The following is an 18,657-nucleotide window of genomic DNA, read 5'->3' on the forward strand; positions in this document are numbered from 1 at the left end:
CGACTGTTAGCAGGTTAACAAGCTAGCGCTGCAAATGCAAATGCGTTGTAACAGCGATTTAGATTCAAATATTACAAGCTAGCGACGTCAGATTAGTGTGGTAGGCAATATTACATATAAGGTAATAAAAAAATAAGCAACAATGAATAAAAGTAAGAGATTCAAAACAAAGCTATACGGAGTTACAGACGCAAAACCTTTAGAGGACTTAGCTATCCTAGGTACAACCAGAAGTCCAGAATTTTGTGATCTTAAAGAGCGTGAAGGATTGTAGGGCGATAAAAGATCGGTTAAGTACACAGGAGCTAAACCATTTAGAGCCTTATAGGTCATTAGCAGTACTTTATAATCGATACGGAACTTAATAGGTAACCAGTGAAGAGATGATAAAATTGGTGTTATATGATCATATTTTCTTGACCTGGTAAGAACTCTAGCAGCTGCATTTTGTACTAATTGTAGCTTGTTTATTGAGGAAGCAGGACAACCAGCTAGTAATGCATTACAGTAATCTAGTCTAGACGTCATGAAAGCATGAACTAACTTTTCTGCATCAGAAACAGATAACATATTCCGTATCTTAGCAATGTTTCTGAGGTGGAAGAAGGCTGTTTTTGTAACATATGAAATATGATTTTCAAAGGACAAGTTGCTGTCTAATATAACACCCAGGTCTTTAACTGTCGAGGATGGAGTAACAGTACATCCTTCTAAATGCAAATTGTAGTCTGAGAGATTCTGTGTACAGGTTTTTGGCCCAGTAAGTAATACTTCAGTCTTATCTGAATTTAATAGAAGAAAATTACTAGTCATCCAATGTTTTACTTCTTTAGCACACTCTGTCAGATTGGATAATTTAGAGTTTTCATCTGGTTGTGTTGAAATATATAATTGAGTATCATCGGCATAGCAGTGGAAACTAATTCCATGTCTTCTTATAATATTACCAAGTGGCAGCATGTATATTGAAAATAGCAGAGGGCCTAACACAGATCCTTGAGGCACTCCATAATTTACTATTGTTATCTTAGATTTTTCCCCGTTTAAATAAACAAAATTGTGACGGTCTGATAGATACGACCTAAACCACCGTAATGCCTGTCCCTGGATACCAGTGTAATTCTGTAGTCGATCTAGGAGTATTTTATGATCTATAGTGTCGAACGCAGCACTGAGATCAAGTAACACTAGCATTGAGATACAGCCTTGGTCAGAAGCTAGAAGTAAGTCATTTGTAATTTTAACGAGCGCAGTTTCTGTGCTATGATGAGGCCTGAATCCTGACTGAAATTTTTCATAGATAGCATTTTTTTGCAAGAAGGAGCACAATTGGACCGACACCACTTTTTCTAGTATTTTAGATATAAATGGAAGATTTGAAATGGGTCTGTAATTTGCCAATACATTTGGATCTAATTGTGGTTTCTTAATGAGAGGCTTAATAACTGCTAACTTGAACGGTCTTGGAACATGACCTAGAGATAAAGACGAGTTAATAATGTTGAGAAGAGGCTCTTCTGCTACAGGTAACAATTCTTTCAGTAGTTTAGTGGGTATTGGATCTAATAAACATGTTGTTGGTTTAGACGCTGTGATAAGTTTATTTAGCTCTTCCTGTCCTATAGTTGTAAAGCACTGCAACTGTTCTTGAGGGACGATAATTGAGGCTGAATCATAAAACTCTGTCAAGGGTTGTACATTTACAACTGTATTTCTGATGCTTTCGATTTTTTCAGTAAAGAAATTCATAAAGTCATCGCTACTAAACTGTAATGAAATGTTTTGTTCTGGTGATGTCTGTTTATTTGTTAATCTAGCCACTGTACTAAATAAGAACCTTGGATTGTTTTGGTTATTTTCTATGAGTTTGCGGAGATGCTCGGCCCTGGCTGCTTTTAGAGTCTTTCTATAACGGGACGAGCTGTCTTTCCACGCGATTCTGAACACCTCTAAACGAGTTTGTCTCCATTTGCGTTCTAGATTACGAGTTTCTCTTTTGATAGCGTGAGTAATATTGTTGTACCATGGTACAGTATTTTTCTCTCTAACCTTTTTTAATCTCATCGGTGCAACAGTATCTAATGTACTAGTGAAAGTGGTGCACATACTGCTAGTAATTTTCTCAAGATCATTTGTGTGTTTGGGTACAATGAGCAGGTGAGACAGATCAGGCAGTTTATTTGTGAATTTATCTTTAGTTGTCGGAAGAATTGTTCTACCTAGTCGATATCGTGGCGCAATTTGACAAATATCAGCAGTATGCAGTACGCATGTTACAAGGTAATGATCAGTGACATCATCACTTTGCGGTAGAATTTCTATATCAGTAGGATTGATTCCATGTGATATAATTAAATCTAGTGTATGATTAAGACAGTGAGTGGGTCCAGTGACGTACAAAGTAGTTTTTTTTTTTTGGTAGTTTATTCAGAATATAGTTAACAATATAAATGAGACACATTTTGAGTATAGAGTTTTACCTGGAAATAAAACCTCTCCAAAGATATAAGTGAACATCACTTACTTGGCATTCCAAGGTGTTTGGTGTTTCTGCACTGGAGAAAACAACAACAACAACAACAAAAAACCTTTCCTGCTTCCAGTCAGTGATCTCACCATTATATTCATTCAGAATGTCCAGTGTGGACCAATATCTGGTCACTATGATTTTCAAATCTGTGAGATAAAAGAAAAAACCCTCTGTGAGCATGCTGATATCAGAATCATATCAGCTATTGTATTAACGTTAATATAATGTCCACTCTTATCAGAAAACATGATTTTTGTGATGTTATGCATGCATGTATTTTTGCACATCATGTGAAGAAAATTTTGTATAGGCATAAATTTAAAATTACAGTACCAGTCAAAAGATTTGACACATTACTATTTATAATGTTTTTGAAAGAAGTCTCATGCTCATCAAGCCTGCATTTATTTGATCAAAAATACAGAAAAAAAACACCAATACTGTGAAATATTACAATATTACAATAAAATAATGTTTTTCTATTTTAATATACTTTAAAAAATAATGTATTTCTGTGATGCAAATCGTCTAAACATTCATATTACCTCTATGGTATTTTATATATTATATATAGAGCCTAAATGTTAATGAGAAGTTTAATACATTGGTAACATTTTATTTCAGTATTTATTACGCATTTCAGTCGATTTCACTCATCTCAGTATAGCAATATAGTTTGGGAATAGCCGTGGCAATTTACTAATGTAAGTTGTGTGTAGTAAACCAAACTGCATGTAGATCTGCCCCATTAATTCACACTGAGACACAAAACTTGCAGGATTCATATTTAAACAGTTTTTTTGTGCTTTAATATTCAGACACTATATCGCGATTAGAATAAAGAACTTAAGAATAAAAAACAACTTACCTTTCACAATCATCGGCTCGATCTAGTTGATCCTCGAAATGAAAGTGAAACCAGTCATGCTCATCCTCTGAGGCAAATCCTTTTAAAATTATTCCTCACCACATCTCAAAACGATGAAAAGTACATGAAACTGACTAAACTTGATGCGTTTTTCCAAGCTGACGCAGGCGTTCACTCTGTTGCATGTATCGCCTCAGAATTTGCGTTTGAATAGCGTGTGCTCCGTGGGCGTGGCCGAATTAGTGGATAATGAGCTGACTCGCCAACATCCGACATGTCTCTCTTTTCATACAGATTACATAAACAGAGAATATTTGTTTTCGATTTGACTTAAATGATTTAAAACTTGACATTTCAACGTTTCTTTAAACATCTAATTTTTGTGTCATTAATATTCACTAAGTTACAGTTCATTTTCTGAGGACTATCAGAATAGACTTCATTCAGAGACTGCGGCTCGCGCATCATGTTAGTTTTCTTTATTTTGCAAAAAGCACAACATATTGTTTTTACTCTGAGTGTGCACAAATAAAAGAAGACATTCCACAGATTAGAATATCTGAAAGGTTTGTTTATATATCAGAGGTAAATGAAGATCTTTAATATCACAGTGATGTTTCCTCACCTCAGGTCACAGTTTGAGTCTCGTAGCACGTCACTGAGCCTCTGCTTTGAGTCTCCTATCATGTTCTGTCTCAGATCAAGCTCTTTTAAAAACTGCAGTGCTTTTGATTTAGTCAAAGACTGAGTTAAAGAAGAAACATCTGTAATTCCACAGTCCTGTAGACTAGAAAGACACAAACAGAGGAAGAGAGATTATCTTACAAACAAATCATTAAGGTGAAGAATTTTACACAAACATAATGTGAACTCAGGCTCTTCATGAGATATTGAGTATAAAGTGTTTTAGTTTAAACTGTTGAAGTGATTTTGAGCATTTTGATTCTTGTATGTGAATGTTACTGACCTCAATCTCTCCAGTTTACAGTGCGAATCCTTCAGTACTTCACATAAGTGCTTCACTCCTGTGTTTTCTATTATATTCCAGCTAAGGTTCAGCTCTCTCAGGTGTGATGGGTTTGATTTTAGAGCTTTAGTCAGGATGAGACACTGTTTCTCTGTAATACTGCATTCATACAGACTGAAGACAGAAAGAGAAAATGAGTCAAATCCATGTTCAGTTCATGTGTGAGTTAAATGAATCATTAATGAGACACTGAACAGACACTGAACAATAAGCATGTCCCAGCCAGGTTCGTCACTTGTTGGGGTCCCCCTAAAACAGATCCATTGTCTTCTGCGCTATTTGCAGCGCGTTTCTGTATTTGGTTGTGTTGTGATTATTTGATTATTATTATTTAATATATGAAGATGTTTTCTTAATTTGCTGATGTTTTTCTATTTGCATATGTTTTCTTCAGTTGCATCTTGTTGAGCTCTCTTGGCCACCATAGATTTCACATTTTCAACACAAGAAAATCTTGTAAATGAATTACAATTTATTTTAATTCATTTTAAAGTGTAGTGTATTGTCTCTAAATACACAATTTGCCGAATAAATGAAGATTTAGTGAAAAGTACCATTAGTCCAGTAAAACTGTAACTCTGTCAGAATAATCTACTGTCATTTGTTACGCTGTTTTTAGTCTGTTCTCACTTCTGTATTGTTTCAAAGCAAAGATTTGTCAGATTTCAGCATATGAAAATCTTATAGCCACAAAGTTTTAAATACTTCAAAGTTTATATGGTCTTTCTACTGATACACATAAGCCATTAACTAATAGTATTTCTGAATCTTTCTTCAAATGGAGAAACGCCAGGACTGGAGAAACTAAACAGTAAACTTCTGTGCAGTATAATATTACTAACTGTAGTTTCTCCAGCTTGAATTGTGGGTTCATCAGTAGATCACTGAGGTTTTTCACTCCAGAGTCTCCTAGTTTATTCCAGCTCAGGTTCAGCTCTCTCAGGTGCGACAGGTTTGATTTCAGAGCTGAAGTCACATCAGAACAACCTTCGTCTGTCATATCACAGTAGCTTAAACTACATTAGGAGAAATGAGAAAAACTCTTTATTCTGATTCATTCAAATATCAAACCAATTTCTCTTTCCTGTATGTGAATGTTACTGACCTCAATCTCTCCAGTTTACAGTGTGAATCCTTCAGTACGTCACATAAGTGCTTCACTCCTGTGTTTTTTATTTTATTCACACTGAGGTTCAGCTCTCCCAGGTGTGACGGGTTGGATTTCAGAGCTGAAGTCAGGATGAGACACTGTTTCTCTGTAATACTGCATCTATTCAGACTGAAGACAGAAAGAGAAAATGACTCAAATCCATGTTCAGTTCATGTGTGAGTTAAATGCATCATTAATAAATTCAATACAGTCACTAATACACCAGCAAAATCATGAAAACTTTATATTAACAAACCAAGACAGGAGCATTTGAGGATACTAGTTATAATCCAAGATCAATATACAAACTCCCTTTCCAGAGAAGTTCAAGAATCTGTGATTTGTTATTTCTCTTTAACCTTTATTTAACTGACAAAAGTACAAAGAAAATATTTCCAGTGTATTTCCAACTGTATTTTGTAAATATAAACGAACTTGGATTTTGATGGCTGCATCACACTCCAAAAAAGTTGGGACAGAGGCAAGGTTACGACTGTGTTACATCACCTTTCCTTTTAATTACACTCTTTAATTGTTTGGGAATTGAGGATACGCGTTCATCAAACAGCTGTGGTAAGTCGGATCAGTCTACAAGCACGGTGAGTCATGTCATCCTCTCCTTGTATTGTAACGTGTTCTATTTGTCACATGTTCAGTATAGCTTTCTCTGTCAGCGACGAGGGATTTACATGTCATAAATGTAGGGAAATAGTCAGGCTGACAGAGAGAATCTCAGAATTAGAGACACCCATCCAAACTTTAATTGAGGATAGTAAGAATGCAAGGGCGCAGCAGGGCACTAGGGTAACGGTGAGGCGGCCTAGCCGCGGAAAACACCACTCTTCCATTCCAATAAGAACATCAAACAGGTTCTCCCCACTCAGTGATACACCCACTGAGAATCCTGTTGAAAGTGCCCTAGTTATTGGCGATTCTATTACACGGAACATGAAAATAGAGACACCAGCCACCATAGTCACAGGTTTGCCGGGAGCCAGAGCACCTGACATCAAAGCAAATTTAAAAGTGCTGGCTAATGCTAATCGTAAATACTCTAAAATCATTATTCACATCGACACTAATGATGTTCGACTTCGCCAGTCGGAGATCACTAAAATTAACATTAAAGAGGTGTGTGAACTCGCAAGTACAATGTCAGGAAAAGTAATTTGCTCTGGTCCCCTTCCTGTTCGTCGGAGTGATGAGATAGTTAGCAGATTATCATCACTCAATGGCTGGCTGTCTAAGTGGTGTCCGCAAAATAATATAGGTTTCATAGACAATTGGAAAAGTTTTTGGGGGAGACCCGACCTGTTGAAAAGAGATGGTATTCATCCCTCCTGGGATGGTGCTGCTCTTCTCTCTAGTAATATGGCACATAGTCTTAGAGTGGAAACATGACAAACTGGGGCCCAGGTCAGAAAGCAGACATACCGGCTAAACCAACCGTCTGCTAACTGCCTCATGTTACAGAAGTCAGATAATTCCCAACACATAGAAACTCTTACACCTAGATATTATCACATAGAGACTGTGTCTGTACCCTGAATTAGTAAAAACAAAAAACTTCCAAACCCATTTAATGGTAAAAATTTAATTGATGTTCAACAAATAAAAAATAGAGATAATACTAATAAACAAATGATAAAGCTTGGGTTGCTAAATATTAGATCCCTTTCTTCAAAAACAATTGTAAATGATATTATCACAGACAATAATCTAGATGTGCTGTGTTTGACAGAAACTTGGCACAAGTTTCTGTCAAACACAAGTTTCAGCCTTTCTGACGACACAATCCTCGTCAGAAAGGCAAAGGGGGAGGTGTTGCTGTAATTTATAGTAATATTTACAGTATTAGTCAAAAGTCTTTCAAATATAATTCCTTCGAAGTGATGGTACTTTATGTAATGTTATGTAAGTTGACATTTGTGCTGGCTACTGTATACAGGCCACCAGGACACCATACAGACTTTATCAAAGAATTTGCTGATTTTCTATCAGAGTTAGTACTAGCTGCAGATAAAGTCCTTGTCGTTGGTGATTTTAATATCCATGTAGATAATGAAAAATACACATTAGGATTTATCATTTACAGATATTCTAAACTCTATTGGAGTTAGACAACACATGTCAGGACCCACTCATTGTCGTAATAATAATTTAGATCTAATATTGTCACATGGAATCGATATTGATGCCGTTGAAATTCTGCAGCAGAGTGACAACATCTCAGATCATTATCTAGTCTCGTGTATACTACATTTAGTCAAGGTTGCTAAACTGCCTCCCTGCCATAAATATGGTAGAACCATCACTTCTACTACTAAAGATCGCTTTATAAATAATCTTCCTGATCAGTTTCATCGCCTTAGCATACCAGACAGCTTAGAAGACCTCGATGTTGCAACAGAAACTATTGCCTCTGTCTTTTCCAGCACATTAGACTCTTTGCGCTTAAAAAAAGATTAAGGAAATTAATCCAACGCCGTGTTACAATGAGCACACTCGGGCCCTAAAGGTAGCAGCCAGAAAAATGGAGCGCAGCTGGAAGAAAACAAAACTAGAAGTTTTTCGCATTTCGTGGAGAGAGAGAATGATTGAGTACAGAAAGGCCTTAAAAATCAAAATCAACAACATGTATGTTAGACCCTATACTGACTAAGCTATTGAAAGAGATGCTTCCAGAGGTCATAGATCCTCTTCTTAATATCGTTAATTCATCTTTAGGATACGTACCGAAAACTTTTAAGCTGGCTATTATTAAACCTCTTATTAAAAAAACACAACTTGATCCTAGAGAATTAGTCAATTACAGGCCGATCTCAAATCTCACTTTTCTGTCAAAAATACTAGAAAAGGCAGTATCATCACAACTATGTTCCTTTTTAGAAAGAAATAGTATCTGTGAGGATTTCCAGTCAGGATTTAGACCGTACCATAGTACTGAGACTGCTCTCATTAGAGTTACTAATGATTTGCTCTTATCATCAGATCGTGGTTGTATCTCTCTATTAGTGTTACTGGATCTTAGTGCTGCATTTGACACTATTGATCACAATATTCTGTTAAATAGACTCGAAAATTATGTTGGCATTAGTGGAATTGCACTGTCATGGTTCAAATCATACTTATCTGACCGTTATCAGTTTGTAGTAGTAAACGAAGAGATGTCATATCGATCACAAGTTCAATATGGAGTACCGCAAGGCTCAGTACTAGGACCATTGCTGTTCACTCTGTACATGCTACCCTTGGGAGATGTCATTAGGAAGCATGGCATTAGTTTTCACTGTTACGCTGATGATACTCAACTCTATATTTCTACGCGCCCTGACGAAACTTACCAATTCACAAAATTAACGGAATGCATAGCTGATATAAAAAAATTGGATGACCAGTAATTTCTTACTACTAAATTCAGAAAAAACAGAGATTCTAATTTTTGGACCAAAAACTTCTTCACGTAATAACCTAGAATACTGTCTAACACTTGATGGCTGCTCTGTTAAGTCTTCGTCGTCAGTTAGGAACCTGGGTGTGCTCTTTGATACCAATCTTTCATTTGAAGGCCATGTTTCTAGCATCTGTAAAACCGCATTCTTCCATCTTAAAAATATATCTAAACTACGACATATGCTCTCAATGACAAATACAGAACAGTTAGTTCATGCGTTCATGACCTCAAGGCTAGATTACTGTAAAGCTCGTACAAAATGCAGCAGCTAGAGTTCTTACTAGAACTAGGAAGTATGACCATATTAGCCCAGTTCTGTCAACACTGCATTGGCTTCCTGTTAAACATCGTATAGATTTTAAAATCTTGCTAATTACTTACAAAGCACTAAATGGTTTAGCTTTCCAGTACCTGAGCGAGCTCTTAATGCATTATAGTCCTTTACGTCTATTGCGATCTCAGAATTCAAGCCAGCTGATAATACCTAGAATAATACCTAGATCCTTCTCCTATTTGGCACCTAAACTCTGGAACAATCTTCCTAGCATTGTTCGGGAAGCAGACACACTCTGTCAGTTTAAATCTAGACTAAAAACGCATCTCTTTAACCTGGCATACACATAACACATTATCAATTTATTTTTTCAAATCCGTTAAAGGATTATTAGGCTGCATAAATTAGGTCAGCCGGAACTGGGAACACTTCCTATAACACCAGATGTACTCGTTACATCAGAAGAAGAATGGCATCTACGCTAATATTAGTCTTTCTGTTTATCCCGAGGTTTACTGTAGTCAACCGGATCCAGGCCGTATCCAGGTGAGATTGAGGACCTATGCCTTGACACGACCACAACACACCCCTGAAGTGTCAGCAGAGATTGAGTCAACTAGATCATCCATTGTGAAGGCCTCATCGACACGACAGCCAGTGGCACAGTTCCTCAACAAACTGTCCATGCCAGCGTGATGAATATTATCCTCAACTGGATTGAACTGGAATAAATACTTTGAATGTTGCAATCCTATTGGGCTTATGATAGCTACCTGAATCGTAACAAAGCACTGTTTGCCTGAGGAGAACTGGCCCCCCGGCTAAGCCTGGTTTTCTCCAAAGGTTTTTTTCTCCATTTTAACACCTGTTTGCCACCTGATGTCACCTGTTGGAGTTTGGGTTCCTTGCCGCTGTCGCCTTTGGCTTGCTTAGTTGGGGACACTTGACATTTGATATTCAACAGTGCTTTGCATCTGCCTACATTGACAGCATTTTCTTTAAGAGCTGCTGTGCAGCCAAAATTATATACCAGTTAACACTGTAAAGCTGCTTTGACACAATCTGCATTGTAAAAAGCGCTATATAAATAAAGGTGACTTGACTTGACTTTTCGGTCAACAAAACGTGCATGGAGTTTGGGCCGGCTGACTCTCACGTAATCCTGAGACCCCGGCCTGGATATGTGCCCAAAGTTCCCACCACTTGGTATCAGTCCCAAGGCGGGCCGTGCCCCCTTGGGGTGAGGGCTCACTCCACTTGGAGCGTTGCCTTCTCCTGGGCATTGGCACACGGCACCTCATTGACAGACATTTGCAAAGCTGCAGACTGGGTGACACCTAACACATTCTCAGAGTAGAGCCTGTTTCTTCCCGTGTTGTCGTCTACGAACAGGTGATGTATGGGAAGGCTGGCTCGGTGTCCCACTTGCAGCGCTATTCCTCTCCTAGGATGGGATATGTGCGCTATTTGCTCCTCAGGTGAGTTCCCCTCTGGCAAACCTTATTGGAGTTCCTCCAGCACCTCCAGCAAACAGATGTGGCTGAAGCCAGGTCTGTCACTGGTGTGTGCACCCCTGTGCTAGGCAAGTTGCCTATATGTTGTGATTCCACAAGGATGATCCCATATGTGTATTCCTCCACGGTATGGCTCCCCGGTTGGCAAGCCCATGTCTTTCCCTTGGCAGAGCCGCTCTGCCGACCCTGTCTGTGCTGTCTTTAATCTGCCTAGGTTGGATCCTCCGCAGGGACCTTCCATATGTAGTACTGCCCTCTGGCCAGTCCATATGTGTATCTCCACGTTACCTCCCTACAGCCAGGATGGGGTCTTTGTAGCAATCCTTTTCCAGTTGGAACAGGCACGCTTTCCCAGTGTTATCCCAGTGACTGACTTCTCTCTGTAAGCCCTTTCCTTCTTCCAACCCAAGGGTGGGGGGGGTGGGGGGGGTGTTGGTGGGGGGGGGGTCAATTGGCTTATGCGGGGCATTGGAAGCGATTGTGGCATTTTTCTTAAGGATCCCAATTTATCAGTCACTGACGTAACTTGTAATGACTAAATGGGAACATCTAGGTTACTAATGTAACCCATGTTCTCTGAAGGAGGGAACGGAGATGTCCCGTTGCCACAATCCTTGTGCTCACAGCTGAGTGACTGGCACTGCTCGGGTCCTCAGTGAAAACTTGATGAGTGTATTTCTGCTTGCTTCCTATATACCTACAGCATGGGGCGTGGTTCGCGATGCAAATCTCACTTGCTAATGTCCATTGGCTTGTTCTGTTAACGCTCCAAGGTGATAGGGCTCTCAGGCGTGATCCCAATTCACCAGTCACTGATGTAACATCTCCATTCCCTCCTTCAGGAAACATGGGTTTACATTAGTAACCTAGACGTTTACACTGCTGCACCCCCATACCATGACAGATGTTAGTTTTTGCACCTGTCGCTGATGAAAGTCTGGATGGTCCCTTTCATCTTTGGGACTGAGAATTCAATGTCCGTTTTTTTCCAAAAACAAGCTGAAACGTGGACTCATCTAACCACAGTATACATTTCCACTTTTAGACCATCTGAGATGAGCTCAGGCCGAGAACTCTGCAGATTTCTCCTTGTGTAACAGAGATTCAAGTTGCATTTGTTGATGCAGCTGCAGACTGTTATGTGACAACGGTTTTCCAAAGTACTCCCAAGCCCATGTGGCTATATTTAACACAGAAAAAAAGGAACCCCCCCGAAACTCTATGTAAACTTGCCTCAAAGACTAGACAAAAATATATCTATAGAAAGAAAAAATGTCTACTTTTAATGGAACATTTCAAATGGAAAAAAAATATTTTCAGGTTATGTAATCCGTATGAAACGTGCATATAGGGGCGTCCACTACTTCAGAGATGACGAGTCAGCATCATCAACTTCATCACTGTAGCCGAAAATACAGAAAACACTAGTTTATCAATTAATTATTAAAATGTTAAAGTAATCTCCTTGCCGTTTTTCCCCGACACATTCATAATCACTACTTCTGCCGGTGCGCTGTGGCAAGCTTTATGTGAGCCTCCGCTCACTAAAGGAATGAAGGCTTGTGGTACCATCACAGAGAGGCGCAAAATCACTCTCCAGGACATTCTCGTTCACTGCTCCATGCTGGTGGAACATTCTTCCCACCTTCATCCGGAATGCAAAATACCTGGCAATATTCAAAAGACAGCTGAAAACTCATCTCTTTCATGAGCACTTAACCTCATCTTAAAGCTGCAGTCCGGCATTTTTGGCCCTCTGGCAGTTAATAAACAGAACTGCACACGTCTTGCGGAAGAACATTGTAGTCGGAGCTACTTCTCTCCATGTATGTCTATGGCGAGTCACACAGTTACTGTGATACCCTGCGGCGGGTCCTACCGGTCTAAAATAGTCAGAATATAAACACTTATTATAAGTGTACCATAATGATTCAGGGTAAGACAAAAACACGGTTTGGAAAATGGACTCATGTTTTACATTCTCGTTATATCATTTTTGTAAATTTTGAACAGCAGCTTTCAGCTTTCATCCTCAAAAAAACCCCCACTATCCTTTCATTACATATCCTTTCATTTCCTTTAATCCCTTTCTATTGTAGCTTATGATACTCTGAGCAATGTCTGAAACTTGTATTGTGAGCACTTCCTGTGTCTAATTGCCTCTTCATGATGACTCGCTTGTTGTATTCCTCACTTGTAAGTCGCTTTGGATAAAAGCGTCTGCCAAATGAATAAATGTAAATGTAACACTGATTAGGCTATGCAGGCATTAAAGGCTTTTTATTATCATTTATGTGGTGTATTAATAAATGCGCAATTAGTCGATTAATCGCTTAAAATGTACGACTAGTTGACCAGAAAAATCTTTAGTCTATGGCAGCCCTACTGTTAACTAGTAGTATTTCTGAATCTTTCTTCAGATGGAGAAATGCCAGAAAGTGCAGCGCTATAAATGATGTGACTTGAGTCCAGTTGCCTTAAAATAAAATAAACAGTGAACTTTAATCACACTGTATACAGTACAGTATAATGATACTAACTGTAGTTTCTCCAGCTTGCATTGTGGGTTCATCAGTAGATCACTGAGGTTTTTCACTCCAGAGTCTCCTAGATCATTCCTGCTCAGGTTCAGCTCTCTCAGGTGTGATGGGTTTGATTTCAGAGTTGAAGTAAGAGCAGAACAACCTTCATTTGTCAAATCACAATATCTTAACCTGCATTAGAATAACAAACTCTTTATTCTGTTTCATTCAATATCAAAATACTTTTTTTCTTTCTTGTATGTGAATATTACTGACCTCAATCTCTCCAGTTTACAGTGTGAATCCTTCAGTCCGTCACATAAGTGCTTCACTCCTGCGTTTTTTAGTTCATTCACACTGAGGTCCAGCTCTCTCAGGTGTGATGGGTTTGATTTCAGAGCTGAAGTCAGGATGAGACACTGTTTCTCTTTAATACTGCATTCACTCAGACTGAAGACAGAAAGAGAAAAGAAAATAACTCAGATCTATGATGAACATCTTACTGAAGAGCTACAGCAGGCATATAGTCTGTAATTTAGTCTATAGTTCCCATAATCACACTAGTTCTGTTTGCTGGAAACTTTCATTTTTATTTTTTTTTTAATCTCTTTTGTTTATTGTAGCAGCAGATGCAATCATCATGTTTTCAGGCCATTTCAAGTTCGATTTTGTTTTGACGTGAAATAAATCAGTGAAATGGCTGGGTTGTTTACTTTTAAATTAGTCTTCCCATTAACGCCATCATCTTCATTTAGACCGATGAGAATGCGCACGAAAACAAGAGGCAGGATTTATCACATGAACCAATCATATCCAATCATAACTGATCATATCCAATCAAAGCGCAATGTGACTCACGTGACTTTTCCCTATTCATTCTCAATTACCCCCACTAAACCCACCGCATGCTTTAGGGGTTCTGTTTTAACTCAATGAGGACGCAGGAGGCAAGCTTCCTGCTCTAACTTCACCTGTGGGTGTCGCTGTTGGACACTTACTTTAAAAAAACGAGTGACTTTTACATTTTTTAATGCCACATTTTGTAATATTTGCATTGTTTTATTTAGAGATGCACCAATACGAAAATTTTGGCCAATACTGATAACTGATCATTCTTTACATTTTAAACCCAATAACCGATATATTGGCCAACAAATCTAAATCCAAATTTTGATATACTTTGAGAACCTTACAAAAACAAAAGGCTCACCCTTAAAAGCAATGTCCCAAACACTTCAACATAAATCAAACATATACAATACAGTAGCCTAGTTTGAACCAGTGTAAGATTCCTTAACTTTTAAAATTAATTTTTCACTCCTATGGCCAACTTTCTTTATATAAAAAAAATGGTAACACAGTAAGGTTTCATTTTGTTAGCATTAATTAACATGAACAATGAATGAACAATACTTCTACAGGATTTATTAATCTTAGTTAATGTTAATCTCAACATCTAAGACATTTTTAAGATCCAGACTTGTATCTGTTAACATTAGTTAATGCACTGTGAACTAACATGAACACAAATATTTTATTAACTAACATTCACAGAAGTTATTACTCTGTTAGTTCATGCATTAACAAATAAGACCTTGTTGTAAAGTGATACCCAAAAAAAATGTATTGCCTCACAAAAAAAATTCAAATAAAATAAAATGCTTAAATAATGCAAACAAATCATTGGACAACATTACTTAGGCTATATATATAAAGAAACAAAATGCACGTACATAAGTACTACTTACGTAGATAAGTACAATGAAATAGCCTCCGCACGGACAATAAGGAAATTATTTTAATCAAACCATGTTGATTAAAATAATATGAGAATAATAAAAGTGCTAGTTATTAATAACGCATCAATGTTTTTGAAAAAAATATTAAACATTTTTAATATTACAGTAATAGTAAATATCTTTAATATTTTCAAATAATGTTGTTTGAGTTGCATGTGCTAAGGCTGAAGAGAATGAAGATATATGAAGATATATAGACCGTCAGTATATGACAGTCCCAATTATAGTTATTAATGTGCATTGCTGTTTTCAGCTGAGTGCTAAACAACGCGCTGAAACACGGGCACACAAAGAATTCATAACATTCTTTTACAGTCGTGTTCTTGTTATAATTTTATGTAGCCTATATGACAGATTTGTGCTGCACATGTTGCACTCAACTGTATTAAGCATCTCAAAACCATCATGGCGAACAGGGCACATCTGAAGTGTCTCAGCTGAAGGAAATTATCTATTGGCTATAATATATCTGCCTAATTTTCTTATCGGATCGATAACGATAACATTAAAAATGCCCATTTATCGGCCGATATTGATTTGTGTCCGATATATCGTGCATCCCTAGTTTTATTTTTTGTAATATTGATTATTTTCTCATCCAGTTTTTTTGAGGAGACACTGGCTACGTTTACATGCACCCAAATAATCCATTTGTAATCGGATTGACGGCTCAATCGGATTGAAAAACATTCATGTAAACACCTTAATCGATCCGATTGAGCTCGATCCGAATGAAATTTCGATCGGATTGGAAGGGGTGGTTTATTCCTTTTCTAATTCGATCCAACAGCAAAAAATTACCATGTAAACGTTTGAATCCGACTACTTTCTCAATCGTATTCAAAAGTCTCTGGGGCACATGCACAGTGCGCAAGTTCACGTTCACGTCTTTAGTTGTAAAGATGCCAACAGGTAGTGGCGTAGCTGTATCCCTTCGTCATAATATTGAAAATCTTTCCATTTTAAAACAAGAAGGGGGGCCAATGGATACCACACAAGAAGCAACGTGCAAACTTTGCGCAAGAGTTATGCCGGTGAAAAAGTCTCAACCTCGGTCAGTATTCACTACAGAAATTGAAAGTAAAAAGTTATGGAGCTGTCTAACGCTGCATTAACAGAGCATTCTCTCAGAGACGAATTTCAACATAATATGCTGATAACGGTATATAACTGTCTTAATTTATTCCATTATTTCTCTTGTGGCCGTACATATAGGCTAGTGAAACAAATGAGAAAAATAGTATTTCGTGTTAAACAGGTTGTTTTTTTAAAGGCGGTGCTTGAAGTAAAGCTGCGCTTAATTTTCATTGATGACGATATTATAGCCTACACTCTTAATAATTTTAATTATAGGCCTATAATTCATTGTATAAGACCTAAAAAAAATCCCAATCTTATATTATCCTCAGAGCACGCCAGTTATGCGGTGATGCGCTATGAAATTATTGCAGGGCAAATTTATTATAATATTAATTTATTTAATAAAAGAAGCCTAACCTAATAGTAATAATAACAGACTAGAAGAATGTAACTGTCACAGACACAGCGCACGTCATCACCAGAGTTTTAATCACCCACACCTGCAGCCCATCAGCACCCTCATCAACAGCAGCACAAAAGACTCACGCTCTCACTCAGTCACTGTCCGGTCTCGTATGCACATGGTCTTACCAGCCTGCTTACCTAAAGGACTCCAACGAAGCTACTTACCTGTCTCCTGTGTTCCCCTTGACTCCTCGTTGTCTCCTCGTCTCCCGTGAGTTCATCTGTGTCTGCTCCAAGCTCCAGTTCTGTTGTCCATCTGCCATCCCTGCAAAACCAAGACAAGTATCAGGTTCTTCTACTATATCTGCCAACGTATTACCTGCCATCACTCACCTGCACTCTGTCACTCCTCTGGTTGTTCAATAAACATCTGCATCTATATTCCTGTGTCGCTGTCCCCTTCTGTATTGTAACAGAAGACCGGACCAACACCGCTGAACACCAGAATGAGCACCCAGGATCCCTTTCAAGAGCTCATGTACGCATTGCGCCGAGCACTCACTGGTACACCACCAGCATCTGCACCAGGGAGCACTTCCGCATCCACTGCCGATTCTCCTTCACCACCTGCCGTCGCCAGTCCCATGGCACAACCGGCGCCTTTCTCTGGTTCGGCGGAGGATTGCAACGGATTCCTTTTGCAATGTTTGCTGGTCCTGGAGATGCAACCGCACCTGTACCCCAACGACCGCGCAAAGATCACATTTATAATCTCTCAGCTAGATGGCAAGGCTCTTCGCTGGGCTGAACCGCTGTGGTCACAAAAAAATCCCATCACACAGTCTCTCTCCAGTTTCATCGCTCGCTTCAAGTACGTTTTTGGAAGGCCTGCCTGGGATTCCTCGATCGGTGAGCAATTATACCAACTCAAACAAGGGTCAATGTCCGTTAATGATTATGCCCTCCAGTTCAGAACCCTCGCTGCCTCTAGCGGATGGAACGAGCAAGCCCTCATTACCACATATCGTCAAAGGCTGGATCCTCGCGTGCGGTTGCATCTCGCTGCATACGAGGATTCCATCGGGCTCGAACGGTTTATCCAACTCTCCATCCGCTTCGCCACTCGTATGCAGTCGTGTCTTGAAGAACACCAGGGCCAGCCGTTGTTCCCATCGTCACTCCGCTGACCAGAATCCGTCAGCTCCCCAGAACCAGCCAACGAACCCATGCAAGTGGAGAATACTCGTCTGTTTTCGGCTGAGCGGCAGAGGCGGCTGACCCAGAATTTGTGTTTATACTACGGATTATCTGGGCATTACATCTCCGAATGCCCCACTCGCCCAGCTCGTCCCATGGTGAGTGTCATCGTTCCCTCTCTCAATAAGATGAAACCACTCACCACTGTTGTACACCTTACTGCTGCCGGTTTGTCTCTTCCAGTTAGTGCCCTCCTCGACTCTGGGTCAGCCGGCAACTTCATCTCCGGCGCCCTCTGCCGCCAGCTCCGCCTCAAGACAACAGCCACGCTGTCGACTTATGAGATCCACTTGGTAATGGGGAAACCCCTCAGCCGAAGACAAGTTCGTCTCAGTGCGGGACCCATCCAACTTCAAGTCGGCATCCTACACGTTGAACAACTCCATCCACTGGTTCTGGAGGAATCCACCTCTGACGTGATTTTAGGGCACCCGTGGTTGGAGCAGCATAATCCTGTCATATCCTGGAGAACTGGGGAGATCCTGAAGTGGGGTGACAACTGCTTCCTGGACTGTTTTCCTGAACTCCCCATTCCAAGTCCTCCTCGCTCTGAAAACTTACCAGTCTGCGCCACGTCCATCGAAAGCCCCCTTGAAAACCGCTCCATGGACATTGCCCAATGTTACTCCCACTTCAGTGATGTCTTCTGCCCCAAGAAAGCCTCCACGCTGCCTCCACACTGGCCATGGGACTGTGCCATAGATCTGCTGCCAAGTGAGCCAGTGCCCAAGGGGAAAATTTACTCACTTTCCATCCCGGAGGAGAAGGCCATGGAGG

General features: G+C 39.4%; 2 protein-coding genes across 4 annotated transcripts in view; one reads left to right on the forward strand and one right to left on the reverse strand.

The window, feature by feature from the left end:
• The window catches only part of LOC127494395 (uncharacterized), a 492,193-nt gene that overhangs the window by 320,555 nt on the left and 152,981 nt on the right, over window positions 1-18,657 (reverse strand). The window contains exons 30-33 of the mRNA XM_051860279.1: window positions 13,616-13,789; window positions 13,358-13,531; window positions 5,531-5,704; window positions 5,268-5,441 (exon numbers count right to left, since the gene is read on the reverse strand). Coding sequence (XP_051716239.1) covers window positions 5,268-5,441; window positions 5,531-5,704; window positions 13,358-13,531; window positions 13,616-13,789 — 696 coding nt within the window. The remainder of the gene's footprint in view (window positions 1-5,267; window positions 5,442-5,530; window positions 5,705-13,357; window positions 13,532-13,615; window positions 13,790-18,657) is intronic.
• LOC127494401 (transmembrane O-methyltransferase homolog) overlaps window positions 1-18,657 on the forward strand; it is a 204,330-nt gene that overhangs the window by 53,995 nt on the left and 131,678 nt on the right. The gene's annotated exons all lie outside the window — the stretch shown is intronic.

Source organism: Ctenopharyngodon idella, chromosome 14 (genome assembly GCF_019924925.1).
Source record: "Ctenopharyngodon idella isolate HZGC_01 chromosome 14, HZGC01, whole genome shotgun sequence".
Taxonomy (NCBI): domain Eukaryota; kingdom Metazoa; phylum Chordata; class Actinopteri; order Cypriniformes; family Xenocyprididae; genus Ctenopharyngodon; species Ctenopharyngodon idella.